At 48.6% G+C, this 17,560-nt stretch overlaps 1 protein-coding gene across 1 annotated transcript in view; it reads left to right on the plus strand.

Annotated features, from left to right (window-relative positions):
* Positions 1-14,459, plus strand: part of VAV1 (vav guanine nucleotide exchange factor 1) — a 50,244-nt gene extending 35,785 nt beyond the window's left edge. Inside the window, exons 14-27 of the mRNA XM_007489040.2 lie at positions 564-696; positions 961-1,070; positions 1,477-1,578; positions 2,361-2,458; positions 2,611-2,633; positions 3,098-3,143; positions 3,322-3,458; positions 4,949-5,014; positions 5,175-5,206; positions 8,760-8,876; positions 10,430-10,517; positions 10,717-10,831; positions 13,595-13,749; positions 14,202-14,459. Of these exons, the coding sequence (XP_007489102.1) occupies positions 564-696; positions 961-1,070; positions 1,477-1,578; positions 2,361-2,458; positions 2,611-2,633; positions 3,098-3,143; positions 3,322-3,458; positions 4,949-5,014; positions 5,175-5,206; positions 8,760-8,876; positions 10,430-10,517; positions 10,717-10,831; positions 13,595-13,749; positions 14,202-14,255 (1,276 nt within the window). The 3' untranslated portion in view covers positions 14,256-14,459. The remainder of the gene's footprint in view (positions 1-563; positions 697-960; positions 1,071-1,476; positions 1,579-2,360; positions 2,459-2,610; positions 2,634-3,097; positions 3,144-3,321; positions 3,459-4,948; positions 5,015-5,174; positions 5,207-8,759; positions 8,877-10,429; positions 10,518-10,716; positions 10,832-13,594; positions 13,750-14,201) is intronic.
* The last annotated feature ends 3,101 nt before the right edge of the window (positions 14,460-17,560 follow it).

Here is a 17,560-nt window from a genome sequence, read left to right on the forward strand (position 1 = left end):
ATGTTTCTGGTATCATGGAGCCTTTGGGCATCCTGGTGAAGACTACGGACTCCTCAGAATAACGTTTGTGAAGGCCTAATCACAGGGAACTAAAGACGCATTTTGTTTCCAATCCAAATTCCTGGCCCCCTTGAAATCTTTCCAGGGAGTCCTTGGCTGCCCCTAGACTCCAGGTGAAGAACTCTGATATTGGAGGTTTATCTTTATCCTCCTCAAACACATCAAATTAACCGGCTGATAGTTTATATGTATTTTGTATTTATTTACTTGGGTTCATGGAGTTTTCCCTGGCTTTTTGAAGGCAGGGGCCATTTCATTTTTGTCTTGTACCCTCAATACCTGGCACATAGTAGGTGCATAATGAAAATTCATTGAATGAATGAATGGACAAACGAATGAATGAACGAACGAACGAACGAACGAACGAACGAACTAACGAATGAATGAATGAGTGAATGAATGAATGAGAGGGAGGCTGGAGGAAGAATGGGGAAATGCCACCAGCACCCCCCTGGGCCCAGAGACCCTTCAGGGATCCGGGCTCCCCCTATTCCTTGCTCCAGGTACGCTTTCCTCCTGGACAAAGCCCTGCTCATCTGTAAACGGCGAGGAGATGTCTATGACCTAAAGGACTTTGTGAACCTCCCCAGTTACCAGGTTCGAGATGACTCCTCTGGGGAGAGAGACAACAAGAAGGTATCCCATCTCAGGCTGGCTTTGGGGATGCTTTGGTGGTCTGGTGGGGGTTGGGGGGAAGTGGGGCATTGGTGGGGGGGGGCAGGAACGCCATCCCTCAGCCATAGGGCGAGGATCCTCTACGCTAGCCTCCTTCATGTACATGTGTGATGGGGATTCTGTGTCCACGTGTCTGAAGAGATGGGTGTCCCCTTTGGGTGGGAGAAGGGTGCAGGAGCCAGAGAACCGGAGTTCTTCCTGACCACCCTTCCCTGGCTTCTCCAGTGGACACACATGTTTCTCCTGATCGAGGACCAGGGGACCCAGGGCTACGAGCTCTTCTTTAAGACCAGAGAACTGAAAAAGAAGTGGATGGAACAGTTCGAGATGGCCCTGTAAGGACTGGACCCAGGCACACCTTCATGCCCCCTCCCCAGGCTGAACCTCAGTTTCCCTTCTAGCCCATGCCCAGCTATTCTCCCAAACAGGGACCTAGCAAGGGCCCAGAGATGCCCAGAGCTCGGGGTGGAGGGGAAGCCCCTGAACGTCCTCTGGCTGCCCAGTGGGGCAGGGTGATCCGAAGATCTGGGTTCTAATCTTGTTATACTATGTGACCTCAGCCCTCTGGGCCTTTGAAGAGTTGGACTAAACGTTCTCTAATTTCTTTTCTGGTGGAGAGATTTGGTAACTCTGGGAGTGATGGGTGGGGGGACTTCTGTGCTCCATTTGCCCACGCCTCCTTTCCCCTTTCCTCCCCACTCCCTGGCTCAGTCCTGACCTCTGCTCTTCCACTGCCCCCAGCTCCAATGTTTACCCCGAGAATGCCACTGCCAATGGCCACGACTTCCAGATGTTCTCCTTTGAGGAGACGGCATCCTGCAAAGCCTGCCAGATGCTGCTGAGGTGGGGGCTGCCGCTGGCTGGGGTGGCTGGTGCGGGTGGGAGACTGAGGCCTTGCTTCTTGGTGACTTGTTATTTTTCACAAGGGAGCCAAGCCTGGGGGGCCCCATGGCCTGGGTTCCTAAGGATGGGGGAGGAGGGATTGGGGGTGAAGGTGGGACGGGTCTTTTTCCACAATATGGAAAAAGAGAGCAAGATCTGGAGTTTGTTGGATCACAGACCCCAATATGGAAGGTCTACCTTTAAATACTTCCTCCAACATTTCCTAGCTATGCCACATAGTCCCTTAACTTTTATGAGCCTCAGTTTCCCTCTTTGTCTATGGCTCAGAGTTAAGAGACTTAGGTAAGGCTCTGGATTCCTCTGTCCTCAGTTTCCCCATTTATTTATTTTTTAAAACCTTTAACCTCTCTTAGAATTAATCCTGTGAATTAATTAATCAATTAATTATCAATCAATCAACCAATTAATTAATTATAAAATATTAATCACATGATTAATTCTAATTAATTAAGAAGAGGGATAAGGGCTGGGCAATGGGGATTCAGTGACTTCTCCAGGGTCACACAAGTCAATTTGAACCCAGGTCCTCCCCATTTTAATCCACTAAGCCACCTCGCTGCCCCCAGACTCCCCATTTATAATGTACATGCACGATCTCTAATGGTGACATTTTGGGGACCTCTTCTCCCCTTCCTGTCCTGGGCCAGAGGAAGGGAATTGAGAGATTCAGGGGGCAAGCAGGGCTGGACTGACTCAGTCACCTCTCCCCATCCTCCCCCCAGAGGTACCTTCTATCAAGGATACCGCTGTCACCGCTGCCGGGCACCCGCTCACAAGGAGTGTCTGGGGAGGGTGCCTCCCTGCGGCCGACACAACTCGGGTAACGGTGGAGGGGTTAGTGGTCGGGGACGGTGGCTGTGTGTTTTGGGGACCTTCGGGCTGCCCGAGTCTTTGGCATTTGGGGGAGAGGAAAGGGGGGGATGCACTTTCCCACACAAATCGGAATGGTCCCCTTTTCTTCTTTCCTTACAGATTTCCCCTCTACCATGAGGAAGGTAAGGCCGGTCCCCAGTGCCAGGGTGGTATCACGGGCCCTTGGGGACAAGAGATCAAAGTCGAGCCTGGGATTGGAAGCTCAGGATGCGGTCCTCTCTCTGTGGGCACGGCGATAGGCTGGTGGTCAGAGGCTGGAGCTGGGGAAGCGGGGAGCAGGAGGCCAGGCTTGGGATTGAGGAGGAAACTCCAGGAACTAGGACAGGCAGCACAATTTGGAAGAAGAGAGCAGGATCTGGAGTTTGTAGGATCAGAGACTGGAGGGTCTATATTTAAATATGGCCTCCAACATTTCCCTTAACGTTTATGAGCCTCAGTTTCCCACTTTGTAAACTGAGGACAAGCCTGCTGGGCTCTTTACCTCCCTGCTTCTCCTGAGTATAGAGAAGAGGAAGCTGGGGACTGAGGGGAAGGAGTGGGCAGAGATGGCAGGAGCCAGGCCCACCCTCTCTCCTTCTCTTCTTAGCACAAGCCAAGCCGATTGGCCCAGGACAAGAGGAAGAATGAACTGGGTGAGTCCTTCTGGAAGAAGCCCCATCTAGGCTGGGCAAGGAAGGAAATGCCCCAGGGGCCTTGCACATCCTCCTTTCAGGAGCAGCCGGACCCACTGGCTCCCAGGGCCCCCAGCCCCCGAGGCTGAGCTCTGACCGCCTGCTCTTTGCTCTTCCCCTCTCCTGACTTGCTCCTCAGGTTTGCCCAAGATGGAGGTATGCCAGGAGTACTACGGACTGCCTCCGCCCCCTGGAGCCTTCGGCCCTTTCTTGAGGCTGAACCCAGGAGACATTGTGGAGCTGACCAAGGCAGAGGCTGAGCAGAACTGGTGGCAGGTGAAGGGCTGGGAAAGGGCCTCCCGCTGGAGAGGGTGACACCTATGTGGCCTAGTGGATAGACTATTGGACCTGGAGTCAGGAAGAACTGAGTTCAAATCTGCCCTTAGATATTTACTAGCTATGTAACCCTGGGCAAGTCATTTAACTTCCCTCTGCCTCAGTTTCCTCATCTGCAAAATGGGGATCATCTTGCCACTTACCTTTGGCTCTAGGGGTTGTGAGGAGCAAATCAGGTATTTTTTGTAAAGCCCTTAGCTGTATCTGACACTGCTGATTTATACAAAGAAAGTTTATTTTATATAAAGAAAGTTTATATTTATATAGATTTATACAAAGTTTATTTATTTTACATACAGAAAGTTTATATTGACATAAAGATTTATACAAAGTTTATTTATTTTATATAAAGAAAGTTTTCATTTATCTATCTATCTATTTATCTATTTGTATTTTTTTAATAAGTCCTTACCTTCTGTCTTGGAATCAATACTGTGTATTGGTTCCAAGGCAGAAGAGGGCTAGGCAATGGGAGTTAAGTGACACACAGCTAGGATGTGTCTGAGGCCAGATTTGAACCCAGGACCTCCTGTCTCTAGGCCTGGCTCTCAAATCCACTGAGCTACCCAGCTGCCCCCAAAGTTTACATTTATATGAAGATTTATATAGTTTATTTTATATAAAGTGTATATTTATATGAAGATTTATATAAAGTTTATTTACTTTATATAAAGTGTATATATAAAGAAAGTTGATTTATTTAAAATTTCTAGAAATAAATGCTAATTTCCTCCCTTCCTGGAAGGGTCTGGGACACCTAGCAGAGTATAGATGGTGGGGTAAATCTGGAGGAGAGAATCTGGAAAGGGATGTAGGAATCTGGGTTCCTTTACTCTGTGCTCATCACTCTGTCCTCTTCCTGGTCACGGGCTCTGGAGGTTCCTTTTGCCCTAAACTACGGCTAGGAAAATGCTTTTCCTCCAAATTGAAATGACAGCGGAGGTGGGAGAAGAAGAGGGCTGGGATCCAGGCTGAACCTCAGAACGAGGACCAGGGGCAGCCAGGGAACTTCCCCTTGTTTTCAGTACCCAAACTGATGAGAGGGGCAGTGCCAGCATACTCAATAGCTGTGGGAACTTGGGCAAGTCTATTCTCTGCTTTGACCCTTAGCTTCCCCATCTGTAAAATGGGAACAAAAATCCTTGCTTCACTCTCTCCTAAAGGGGGTATGAGGAAGGTGCTTTGTAAACCTTAAAGTCCTGGAAAGGTGGGAATCAAGGGCATCCGATATGAGTATGACCAAAGTGGCCAGAACAGAAAAAATCGTGTTCTTTGCACAGCAAAAGTCAGCCTCTGCTTAGACAGATCACAGCAGATGAGGAGATAGAGAAGACTGACAGGCAGATAGATCAAGGACCAGCCAGACACACGTTGTGCACTGTCTACCTCTGCCACTTTATCGATGTCTTTCTTCTCGCCCCAACTCACAGGGCAGAAACACGGCGACCAACGAGATGGGATGGTTTCCTTGCCAGAAGGTCAAGCCCTATGTTCATGTGAGTGTGGCCTGGACTCCTGGCCAAGATCCCGGTGGGCCAGGGAAGGAGGCTGCCCAATGGGAGGCTGTCCCAGGGCTGGTATGTGGTCAGGAGCCTTGGCTTCCATGCTTCTGGAGCCTCTGATCTGATCGTACTGTCTCTTTTGTGTGTCTCCCAGGGCCCTCCACAAGATCTGTCTGCCTATCTCTGGTGAGTCTGGTTAGACGGGACACAGTCTCCTTCCTGAGCTCAGATGGGGTCCTGATAGCTTCAGGCCAAGGTGTCAGGACCTGGTGTGAGAGGGCAGCAGCCAGACGCAAAGATCTGGCACAGTATATGGAACACTGGTCTTGGTATCAGGGTGACCCAAGTTCAAATCTTGCCTTAGATCTTTAATGACTGTGTGACTTCATCTAGCCATTTAACCTCACTGTCCCTCAATTTTCTCATCTATAAAACCAAGCTAATAATACATTTCTCTCACAGGGTTGTTGTGAGGATCAAATGAGATAATATATGTAAAGCTTATTATAATCCTTAAGATAATTAGTTAGATAAAGCTTTGAATTAGTATTTATCACATGCCAGGCATTGGGCCAACCATTGGGCATACAAATACAAGCAGAAAGACAGTCCCTGTCCTTAGGAACTTCCATTTGAATGGGGGTGACTCACGCAAGAGAGCTGAAAAGTGGGGTTGGGAAGTATGACCAGAAAGCAAGATGGAGGTCTGGCTCAGGACATAACCAGGAGAAAACTTATCTATTAATCAACCAAAAAAACATTTATTAAGCACCTACTATGTACCAGGCGCTGTGCTGAAGTCTGGGGGTACAAAAAAGAAGCAAAAGCTAATCCCCCACCCTCAAGAAGTTTATGATCTAATTGGGGAGACAACATGTAAACAAATGTATATAAAGCTAGCTCTGTAGAGGGTAAATGGGAAATAATGAACAGAGGGAAAACACTGGAATGAGGGGATTTTAGGGAAGGCTTCTTGTAGAAAATAGGCTTCCCAGGGACCTTAAAGTGCTATAGAAATGTATGATTCTTTTCAAAATCTCTACTTCCTGTCTTAGAATTAGTACAACTAAGTATTGGTTCTGTAAGATTAAAATTAATATGAAATAACTCCATGTATTATATTTTATAAAGTTTATTCATAATCACTTGAAGTAGGAAGAAAATAAACTAAAAGAAATAGAAGTTCAAACCTAATTATCTAACAAAAATAGAACCACGAGAGTAAGTTCTCCTGCCTGCCCAAAGCCTGCTTCCGCAGCTGCAATCAGGGGGAAAGAGAGAGGAGGCGGGGCTACACAAAACTTATATCCTTCCTCCATTAGCACACAGTATGAGAAGGAACATGGAATGCTGGGAGAGAGAGTCCTGGGGAGCATATTTTAATTACACAATTCCAAGGCAGAATTACTGTAAGGGCTGAGTAATTGGGTTCAAGTAACATGCCCAGGGTTAGTTACACATCTAGGAAGTGTCTGAAGTCGTATTTGAACCCAGGACCTCCCATCTCTAGGCCTGGCTCTTTATCCACTGTGCTACCTAGTTACTTCCAGTCTGATTCAATTTTATAGATGAGGAAAATGAGGTGAAGTGAGTGAGATAAAGATGAATAACTGAAATTTTGAGATTTTTTTCAGACATGTCTGACTCTTTGTAACCCCATTTGGGGTCTTGTTGGCAAAGATAATGGAATGATTTGCCATTTCCTTTGCCAGCTCATTTTACAGAGGAGGAAACTGAGGCAAATGGGGTTAAGTGACTTGCCCAGGGTCACATAGGGAGTAAGGGTTCGAGGCCAGATTTGAACTCAAGAAGCAGAATCTTCCTCTATCCATGAGGCTGCCCACCTGCCCCAACTGCTATTGATAGATGACCCTAAAGCTTGCCAGTTTTTAATTCTATCCATTATCTCATTTGAGTTTTACCCCACCCTGTGAGATAGTTTCTATAGGTAATCTCATTCGCACTTTATTAAAGGATAAATCGATGCTCCGAGAGACACCGGAGTCTTGCTTGAGGTCACACAGCTAACTAGTCAGTATCTGAGACAAGACCCGAGCCAGGGCCTTCCTGGCTCTCAGCCCGCCATGTTGCCTTGCTTGGACGCAGGTTCTCCTATTCCCAATCAGCCATGGTTTTCCTTGCCTCGATGAGGAGGAGCCTGGCTTCTCTTCCATCTCTTACTTCATACAAGACCCAGAAGTAGAGACATTGTCAGATGAAAAAAACACACAATAATAGCCTCTCATCTCCTTCCACTGAGCACTTTCTTTTCCATTATCTGATCCTGGAATCCAACCCTTAGCACACCCCTGGGAGGCTCTTGTACTCTGCTAGACTTGGCCAGCCAGCTGGAGAGGGCCCAGTCCCTGTCCTGGGGGAGCCCGAAGTCTTGCCTGGAGGGGTGTGGGGACAAGACTCATCCTCTATCCCAGGGCGTTTAGATGGTGACTCACAGGCTCGGAGATTTAGAGCTGGAAGGGATCCTAGAGTCACTGAGTCCCCACCCCTCCTTTTACAAGTGAGGGAATGGAAGCTCAGGAGCTGTGACTTACCCAAGGTCACCAGGCGGGAGCCAGCTCCTCTGACTCTCCATCCCCTGCCCTTTTGATCGTACCTTGTTGACTCAATTTATACAGATTTGACAAACACTTGTTGGAAGCAGAGAACTCTTGTCTAAATCGAGGTCTGCCAATGGCTCTGTGGACCAAGTATTCTACATGGCTCCTCGGAGGGTGGCATAGCCCAATGAATAAGAGAGCTGGCCTTGGGGTCAAGAAGATCTTGCTTCCCCCCACCCTCACCCCCCATTAATATTAGATGTCTAACTCTGGCTAGCTTCTCGGTGTCTCAGTTTTCTCATCTGTAAAATGGGGATCATAATTACCTTACTTTACAGAGAAGGGAGGGACAAATGAGATAATGGATTTAAAACACTTAGGGAATCTTAAGGCACAGTGCAGGAGGCCAGCTATTATCCTAACTCATGGGACTCATGGGGTGGGAGTGGGCTTGATGTTCCCGTGGTATAGTGGAGAGAGACCCTAGGTGCAAATCCCACTTCTGCTGGGCCCTTCTTGGACCTTGATGGCACTTCTCTGATACTTTCTTTCCACTTCACCTCCTCTCCTTTTGTTCATTTTATTTTATTTTATTTTATTTTATTTTATTTTATTTTATTTTATTTTATTTTATTTTATTTTATTTTATTTTATTTTATTTTATTTTATTTTATTTTATTTTATCTTATCTTATTTTATATTATATTATATTATTTTATCTTATCTTATCTTATCTTATCTTATCTTATTTTATTTTATTTTATTTTATTTTATTTTTAAAAGCCCTTACCTTCCATCTTAGAATCAGTACTGTGTACTGGTTCCAAGGCAGAAGAGCAAAGGGGGTTAAGTGACTTGCCCAGGGTCACACATAGCTAGGAAGTATCTGAGGCCAGATTTGAATCTAGGACTTCCCATCTCTAGACCTGGCTCTCCATCCAATGAGTCACCCAGACGCCCCCCTTTTGCTTCATTTTAAAAAGAGCCTAGGATGGGCCCTGTTTAACCCAAAGGATGAATTCCAACGAAGAGCTTCAGCTGCTGTGGTTGGCTGGGGGTGCGGGGAAGGAGGAGGACTGGGTTCAGGGGTGGGGGAAAAGGTATCACACAAAGTCAGGGTGGCCCTTTGGCCTAGCCTGGCCCGCCGTCACTCCCTCCCTTCGTGGTCGTCTTTCTGGCAGGTATGCAGGCCCCATGGAGCGTGCAGGGGCAGAAGGCATCCTCGCCAATCGTTCTGACGGGACCTTCCTGGTGCGGCAGAGGGTGAAGGACAGTGCGGAGTTCGCCATCAGTATCAAGTAACTTGTCCCAGTCCTGGAGTTCTTGAGTGGGAGAGACATGTGTCCCTAAGGTCCATGGGTACTCCGAACAAGGGGGCCATAGATTTAGAGAGGAAAAGGACCTTGAAGGCTGTTCTGTCCAAATCCCTCTTCCCTGCCATTTTACAGAAGTGGAATCTGAGGCCTGAGGGATAAAGACTCACCCAAGGCCACTTGGATAGCATCAGATCTGGGATTCGAGCCTGGACCCCAGACTTCCAATCTGGGGCTCCAACTGTATGATTCTTCCTGCTGAGTTGGAATGGACCTTAGAGGGCCTTCCTATAACATCCTGGACAAGTCTCCAGCCAATGTCCATTTTGGGGGGGAGGATTTTATTGAATTAATTTAGAATATTTTTCCTTGGTTACACGATTCATGTTCTTTCCCTCACTTCCCCCCAACCCCCTCCCGTAGCTGACGTGCAATTCCATTGGGTTTTACATGTGTCATTGATCAAGACCTATTTCCATATTCCAATGCCCTTTTGAAGACTTCCAGGGACAGGGAGCTCCCTCCCTCCCCAGGCAACCCATTCTATTTCAAGAAAATTCTAAATACTAGGACAATCTTCCATACATCAAATCCCCATCCGCCTCTGTCACCTTGACTCACTGAACATAATTCTGCTCTTGAGGGCCAAGCAGAACTAATCAAGCCCTTCATCTCCATGGCAACCCTTAGAAAACTTGGACCGCTATCTATCCCCGTGAAGTCTTCTCTTTCTCCCTGCTAAAAATCCTTAATTCCGGCCCTTGGTTCTCATATGACCTGGTGGTCCCCAGCCCTAGACACTCACTAGCTGTGTGACCCTGGGAAAGTCACTTAGCTTTTATCTGCCTCAGTTTCCTCACCTGTAAAATGGAAGTAGTAGCAGCCCCCACCTCTGAGGGTTGCTGTGAAGATCAAATGAGGAATAATTGTAAAAAAAACTAGGTGCCTGGCACCTAGTAAGTGTTATATCAACATGAGCTGTTATTTTTGGGGGTGTAACCCTCTGTGCCCCCCTAGCTTCTCAGGGTCTCCTAAAATGTGCTCCCAGAACCAGCCGGGGTCTGTCTAGGGCTGAGGACAGCAGGACTCCCACCTCCTGGATTTAGACACTGCGCTTCTCCTAAACACAGCCTTTAATAGAACTGGCTAGCACACCAATGCCCAGTTATATTTAGCCGCGTGGCTTCCACCAGAACGGGACGGGATCATTTCTTGATCCTTAGTCCAGGGCCTTTTCCGTGACGCCCCATACCTTGCACTGGCCCAGCCCGGGTAGAATAGAGCCCCAGACGGTGTCTGGGTCGGTGCCGGGGAGCTGAGTGCCCCGCTCGGCGATGGAGACCGTGGCTGTGTGCCCAGTGGATGCAACCCTCTTATTCCAAATATGGGCCAGGCGCCCCAGCATCCGAATGTTTCCTGTTTGTCCCAGGAAGCCTGGGGTCTGAGTGTGGAGCCGGGAGGAAGCTAGCGCTCTGCCCGGGATCACAAAGCAAGTCCTGGTGGTGGGCATTTATCTCTGCGTCCGTCTGTCTGGGCAGGTTCAATGTGGAAGTGAAGCATATTAAGATCATGACGTCGGAGGGGCTGTACCGTATCACGGAGAAGAAGGCGTTCAGGGGGCTCGTGGTGAGGACGCCGAGGGGCTGGTTTGGTGTCTGTGGGGATGGAGGGGCGTGTGTGGATTTCACAAGCTTCTGCCTTCCCTGCTGATCTCGGGGCCCCCGGAGGGCCTGGAACACCCCCTGCACCCCCCAATCACAGTCAGATGCAACTTGGTAACTCCTAGACTGAGGATTCCCAACTGGTCACTGTGTTTCCCTCCCAGGAGCTGGTGGAGTTTTACCAGCAAAACTCCCTGAAGGATTGCTTCAAGTCCCTCGACACGATGCTACAGTTCCCCTTCAAGGAGCCAGAGAAGAGGGCCATTGCCAAACCCCCAGGTAGGCTCTGAAGATGCAGTTTGGAGTCTTGTTCAAATTCTACTCTGCCACCAATTAATTCTTGGTTACCTTGCTCAAATCACTGAACCTTTCTGGGTCTCAGTTTCCCTATCTGTAAAACAGGGACATTTTTCATTTAATAGCTAGAGTTCCTTCTAGCCTCACTTTTTTTTTTCTGACACCCTTACCTTCTTTCTTAGAATCAATACTGTGCATTGGTTCCAAGGCAGAAGAGTGGTAAGGGCTAGGCAATGGGTGTTATGACTTGCCCAGGGTCACACAGCTAGAAAGTGTCTGAGGCCAGATTTGAACCCAGGACCACCTCTCAATCCACTGAACCACCAGCTGCCCCCTTCCCCATGCACCCGATTTTGTTTTTTATGAATTCGTGACCTGAAGCCCAGAGAAGCGAATATAAATAAGATACACAGCTACTCTTGCATGCTCTACCTTCCTTGTTGTCGGTCTCTCATTTTCTTTAATTAATTAATTATTTGTTTTTCTAGAATTTTTTTTTTTCCCCAAAGTTCCATGACTCATGTTCTCTCCCTCCTCCCTCCCAGAGCCAACAAACACGTCTACTGGGGCATGTGTGTTCTCTCTCATTTTCTCTCTCTCTTTGTCTCTCTCTGTCTGCCTGTCCCTCTCTTTGTCTCTCTAACACACCACACATGCCACCCTAGTCATGTGCCGAAAGAGGCCTGCATCCTAAGCCTATCCCCACCTCCCAAGAGGCATACAGACACAGTGACACGGACTCCAGAGAAGAGAGACCCGTACAAGGAAGAGGTGGCAAATGGGCATTTATTACATGCCAGGCTCCTGATGCCAAGGCAGAGGCAGCCCTTGCCCTCCGGGGGCTATCCTTTTCAGAGGGAGGCAATCCATGGGGGTGGTAGTGACCAGGGAAGAGTGCCTGGGCAATCAGAGAGTGGAGGACCAATGAGGCGAGACCATCCATTCATATGTCCTTGCCAGAGGCCATGGGCAAATGTAATGTGGAGCTGTCCTAGAGGGATGTTAGATGTTACAACCCACCTAGGAACTCCTCAGGGCCAATTAAGCACCGAACCCTTGGCTTATGGAAACAAAGTTTATTTTAATCAAAGGAATAAGGGAAGCTGCTAGGTATGACCCTAATACTCTTCAAACTACCTCCAGCCAACTCCCAAGTCCCCTGCCCAAGGGGAGCCTTTGGTTTCTTCTCTGGGCCCTGCCCGCAGCTCCCTGCCCTGCCTAAAACCCTCTCCTAAAGCTATCCGACTTAACCTAATCTTCCCACCAGTAATTAATAAAGAAAGGGGAAACCCCTGGGTTTGGCTGCTATATTAAGTAACCAAAGTTATAGATGGAAAGCTTTGGATTACCTTAGCCAAGAGGAATTCTGGCAGCTGGACCACTGGCAGATGATCTTTGGACTCAGGGAAAATTGATTTTCTCCAAATAAATCCTATACCTCGATGTCAAAGATTTCTCCACAAAATCCTGGCTATCCAGGAAGAATCACATAGACCAGGGGTCCCCAAACGTTTTACACAGGGGGCCAGTTCACTGTCCCTCAGACTGTTGGAGGGCCGGACTATTAAAAAAAATTTGAAGAAATCTGTATACAGCTGTCTGGGATGGAGGAGGCTGCAGCGCTGTGATGGGCCTGTCACACCTTGCACAGACTCATCACTGCCACCACTATACTGGGCAGCAGTATGCACAGTGCGGAATCCCCTCTCCAGATCTCCGCTCACCATGCTGACGTCTTCCATGGTGCAGCCACATAATCCTTTGTGTGACGCCTCGTTCTCCTTCAGTTACTCTCAGAACAAGGCGCCACACAAAGGATTATGTCACTGGAAGTAGTATTGTACATGAGCAACACTGTGTTTTGTGGCACCACCACATACAGTGCTCCTCTCACTGACCATCAATGAAAGAGGTGCCTCTTCTGGAAGTGCAGGGGGCCAGATAAATGGCCTCAAAGGGCTGCATGTGGCCCGCAGCCCATAGTTTGGGGACTCCTGTCTTAGAACAAAACAACTTCCTTCAGCTTGATGGAAGTGTAGGCAGAGAGACAAAACCCACTTCCAACTAAGATGAAATCTAGGAAGGAAGTTCAGTCTAGTTATTTTCAGTTTTAGACTCCCACAATTCCTTTTGTACCCAGAATCCTTTCCTAGGACTTATCTCAAAATTCCCTTTGTTCAACTAACCCTAGAAAACCAGACCATCCCTAACTATATTCCTACACAGAGTTTATGTGTGGTAGGGAGGGGAGACCCATGAGGCAACTGGGCAAAACCCTCGTGGGGTGAGGATGGGAGCATATGTTCCCCAGGAGAGCTGCAATGAGCGTCTTCACTCTTCCTGGGCATGGGGACTGTCTTGGAGGTTCTTTCCATCTCTGGGGTCTGGGGCTTTTGTGTGTGATTGGAGGTAATGAACAAGACTTGACAGAGGGCATCCTCCTGGGGATGGAGAGGAGGCTTTGTGGAGTCCGGCTAGAGCTCTGGGGTCCTCAGCTCTAAAAGAAGGGCCAGATGGAGTCAGCAATGGGTGGGCAGCACTCAGGAGGACAGGCAGGCCCATTCTGAAGGGCTCGTCCTCCTTGGCAGCATCTCTATCTTAGAGTGGCTCTTCTAGGGGGGCCAGCTGCTGGCCACGCTCCCCCCTCACCTCGCTCCACCTGGTTTGCTCTGCTGTGCCAGCTGCCTTGTCTGGGCCTCTGGCATCGGGGTGCCAAGGGGGCTGAGGGATGGCTTTTGTCTTCAGCTACAGGGAGCACCAGATACTTTGGATCCGCCAAAGCTCGATACGACTTCTGTGCTCGAGACCGCACGGAGCTCTCCCTCAAGGAGGGCGACATCATTAAGATCATCAGCAAAAAAGGGAACCAGGGCTGGTGGCGAGGGGAGATCTATGGCCGGGTGAGCTGGGCCTGGGCTATGGCCAGGGAGGAGGCCAGATGGAGTGTCTGGAGGAAGAAGCAATGGAAGGTGGAGGGATGGGAATTGGGGGTAGGGTGGGGAGAAGGCTGAGGCCAGACTCTAGAGGCCTCCTGGGCTAAGCTGAAGCGTTAGGGTCTAGGCTCCATCCCGTAGATGTTTTTCGCCTGGTTACGTCACGCACTTCTCTGCTAGTCCCATCCCTTCTCAGAATGCCTTCAAAAGCATTTTATTTAATATATATGGTTATAAAGAAAAACAATTCTACCGAAATAAAATTATTGATATATTCAAAAATGCACGTTCACAGACCCCAGGCTAAGAACGTTTTCTGTAGGCTGGAGCCTCCTTCCCCACCATGTCACCGAGGAGGCTCTCAGAGGAGGGTCCATGGCCAATCCTAACCGTATCTCTCTCTTCCTGTCTCCTTTTAGATCGGCTGGTTTCCATCTAACTATGTAGAGGAAGATTATTCTGAGTACTGCTGAGTCTGGGAGCCTGGTTTCTACAGAGCTGAGGCACCTCCTGAAGCAGGGACCCTGAGACCAGCCTGAGGGGAGGGGGCACCCCTTGGGGTCCCTGGGGGGCCCCCTCATCAGATCTCGGGCCCAGGCCCCAGGACTGTTTAATTTATGAAACCCTGGCTTCCTCCCAGGTCGAAGGAAGCCAATTTAAATAAAGAGATAAAAGAACAGGATGGTGGTGGTGGTGGTGGGGTGTGTCCTGGGGATGGGGGGCTCCTAGCCCAGGAGGAACCTGACAGCCCAGCTCTGAGGGGGTAAAGAAGAAGAAAGGGAATCCAGCTTCAATGCTGGGGAGGGGGTGAGGGGAGAGATGAGCTGGGGCTGAGTCCTGCCCAGCAGAGGCGAAGGACTTGGCTCCCAGCTTGGGGTGGGGGGCTGTCCTATCTCTCTGTCAGCCTCACCACTTCCTGCTTTACACTGTCATTCCTCCCTCCACCCATCGCCACATATGGGTACACACACGTACTCCTGCTCACTCACACACACACACACACACACACACACACAATATCCCAGAGACACGCATAAAGGTTATGTTCAAACAGAGCCAATTATTCACAAATAAAGACTTTGGCATAAGCTGCCTCCTTGCTTTAGGACTCAGTTTCCCCACCTGTAAAATGAGAGAATGACTTGGTATAAAGTAGAAAGAGCACTAGATTTAGAGCCAAAATACTTCATCTCTAATTTACTGTCTACCTGAATGACTTTAGCCAAATCATTTCATTTCCTGAGCCTTCGTTTCCCTTCCCTGTAAAACGAGAGGCATAGGGTTGGATAAGTAGGTAGGGTGGTGGAGTCGAAAGACCAGGTCTCTCATTCCAGCTCTTTCACCAAGAGCCCTGTATGATCTTGGGCAAGTCATTTCCCCTTTCTAGCTTCAGTTGGATCCCTAAGGCACCCTTCCAGCTCTACTACTCATACAGCGAGAGGCAAATACACTCCAGGTCCACCCCCAAAGCTGTACCCCATCTTATTGATTTCCTCGTCTTTAGGGACACCAAAGAGGTGCTTTTTTGGGGGTGGGTGGGTGGGAGCAATTGTTATCCCAGCTCTTTCCCTTTCTCTCCAGGCTGGTCCTTCTGTTCTTTTAAAAAAACTTTTTTTTTTAACCCTTACCTTCTATTAATTTTAAGGCAGAAGAGAGGTAAGGGCCAGTCAATTGTGGTTAAGTCTCTTCCCCAAGGTCATACAGCTAGGAAGTTTCTGAGGCCACATTTGAACCCAGGACCTTCAGGCCTGGTGCTTTCTCCACTGTGCTACCTACCTGTCCCTGATACTTCTTTTCTTCCAAGAGCCTAAACATTGACCCCAAACCTCAAATCACAAAATGTCAAGGGAGCAGCTGGGTATCTCAGGGAATTGAGAATCAAGCCTAGAGATGGGAGGTCCTAGGTTCAAATCTGGCCTCAGATACTTCCCAGCTGTGTGACCCTGGGCAAGTCACTTACACTCACCTTCTTCTGCCTTGGAGCTAATACACAGTATTGATTCCAAGATGGAAGGTAAGGGTTTAAAAAAAAATGTCAAGACTAGAAGTAACCTTCAAGGCCAACTGGTCCAAGCTCTTTCTAAGGGGCATCAGGACTAGTGGAAAGAGTGATGACAGAGATTTGGAGTTTTAGGCTTACCACTTACTAGCTCTGTGGCTTTGGCCCAGTTGTCTCTCAGGGGCTCACCTTCTGATCTATAAAAGGAGAAGATTGGGCCAGAAGTCTTCCGAGATCTCATTCAGCTTCAAATCAGTAAACAAACAGGCTCAGAGAAGTTAAAAGGCTTGCCATAGCTCAGATAGCTAGTGAGTGGCAGAACCGGGTGCAGAGCCTTAGCTTCCTGCCTGCAGGGCTCTTCTCATTACCTGGGGGAACTGGCGCTTTCATGGTGAGTGGCAGCCGGCAGGGCAGAAAGGATCACTTCACAGGAGCAAGCCTTTTTAGGGATGAGGCCAGGCAGAGTGTGTGTGTGTGTGTGTGTGTGTGTGTGTGTGTGTGTGTGTGTGTGTGTGTGAGAGAGAGAGAGAGAGAGAGAGAGAGAGAGACAGACAGACAGACAGACAGACAGACAGAGAGAAAGACAGAGAGAGAGACAGAGAGACAGAGAGAGAGACAGAGAGAGAGACAGAGAGACAGGGAGAGAGACAGACAGAGACAGACAGAGAGAGAGAGAGACAGAGAGAGAGACACACACACACAGAGAAAAGAGGGAGAGACAGAGGAAAAAAGGGAGAGAGGGAGAGACAGAGAAAAAAGACAGAGGGAGAGAGAGGCACAAAGAAAAAAAGAAAGAGAGAGAGAGGGAGAAAGGGAGAGAGAGAAGAAGTAGAGAGAGAAGGGGGAAGGAGAGAGAGACAGAGAGAGAGACAGAGAGACAGGGAGAGAGACAGACAGAGACAGACAGAGAGAGAGAGAGACAGAGAGAGAGACACACACACATACAGAGAAAAGAGGGAGAGACAGAGGAAAAAAGGGAGAGAGGGAGAGACAGAGAAAAAAGACAGAGGGAGAGAGAGGCACAAAGAAAAAAAGAAAGAGAGAGAGAGGGAGAAAGGGAGAGAGAGAAGAAGTAGAGAGAGAAGGGGGAAGGAGAGAGAGACAGAGAGAGAGGGAGAGAGACAGAAAAAAGACAGAGAGGGAGAGAGAGGCACAAAGAAAAAAACAGAAAGAGGGAGAGAGAGGGAGAAAGGGAGAGAGAGGGGGGAGGAGAGAGAAGTAGAGAGAGAGAGGGAGAAAGAGAGAGAGTGGGGAAGGAGAGAGAGAGAAGGAGAGAGAGAGGGAGAAAGAGAGAGGGAGAGAAAGAGAGAGGGGGTAAGGAGAGAAAGAAGAAGGGGAGAGATAGATAGATAGATAGAGAGATAGATAGATAGAGAGAGAGAGAGAGAGAGAGAGAGAGAGAGAGAGAGAGAGAGAGAGAGAGAGAGAGAGAGAGAGATGGGAGCAGGGAATTTTGTGCAGAGTCTTGCTGAGGGGTCCAGAGTCCCCAGTCCTATTCTTATCTGCCACCCCTCCATGGACCCCCACATCTGGGACCCCTGCAAGAGGGGAGGGATATATTAATATTAGGAGATTCAAGTCACATGGAGTATTTACATGGTCTTGAGTCTCTGCCTCCATAGTCTTGGACATTAGTTCAGCTTAATTCAATCTTCATTTATGAAGTCTCTTGTGTGTAGAATTTTGTGCTCAGTCTGGGGAAGAGGAAAAGCTGAGATAAGGCATGACTCCTACACTCCAGGAGCTTATGGTCCATGTGGAGTGGCTGGAGTGGGAGAT

The sequence above is a fragment of the Monodelphis domestica genome, chromosome 3 (genome assembly GCF_027887165.1).
Source record: "Monodelphis domestica isolate mMonDom1 chromosome 3, mMonDom1.pri, whole genome shotgun sequence".
NCBI classification, from domain to species: Eukaryota; Metazoa; Chordata; class Mammalia; order Didelphimorphia; family Didelphidae; genus Monodelphis; species Monodelphis domestica.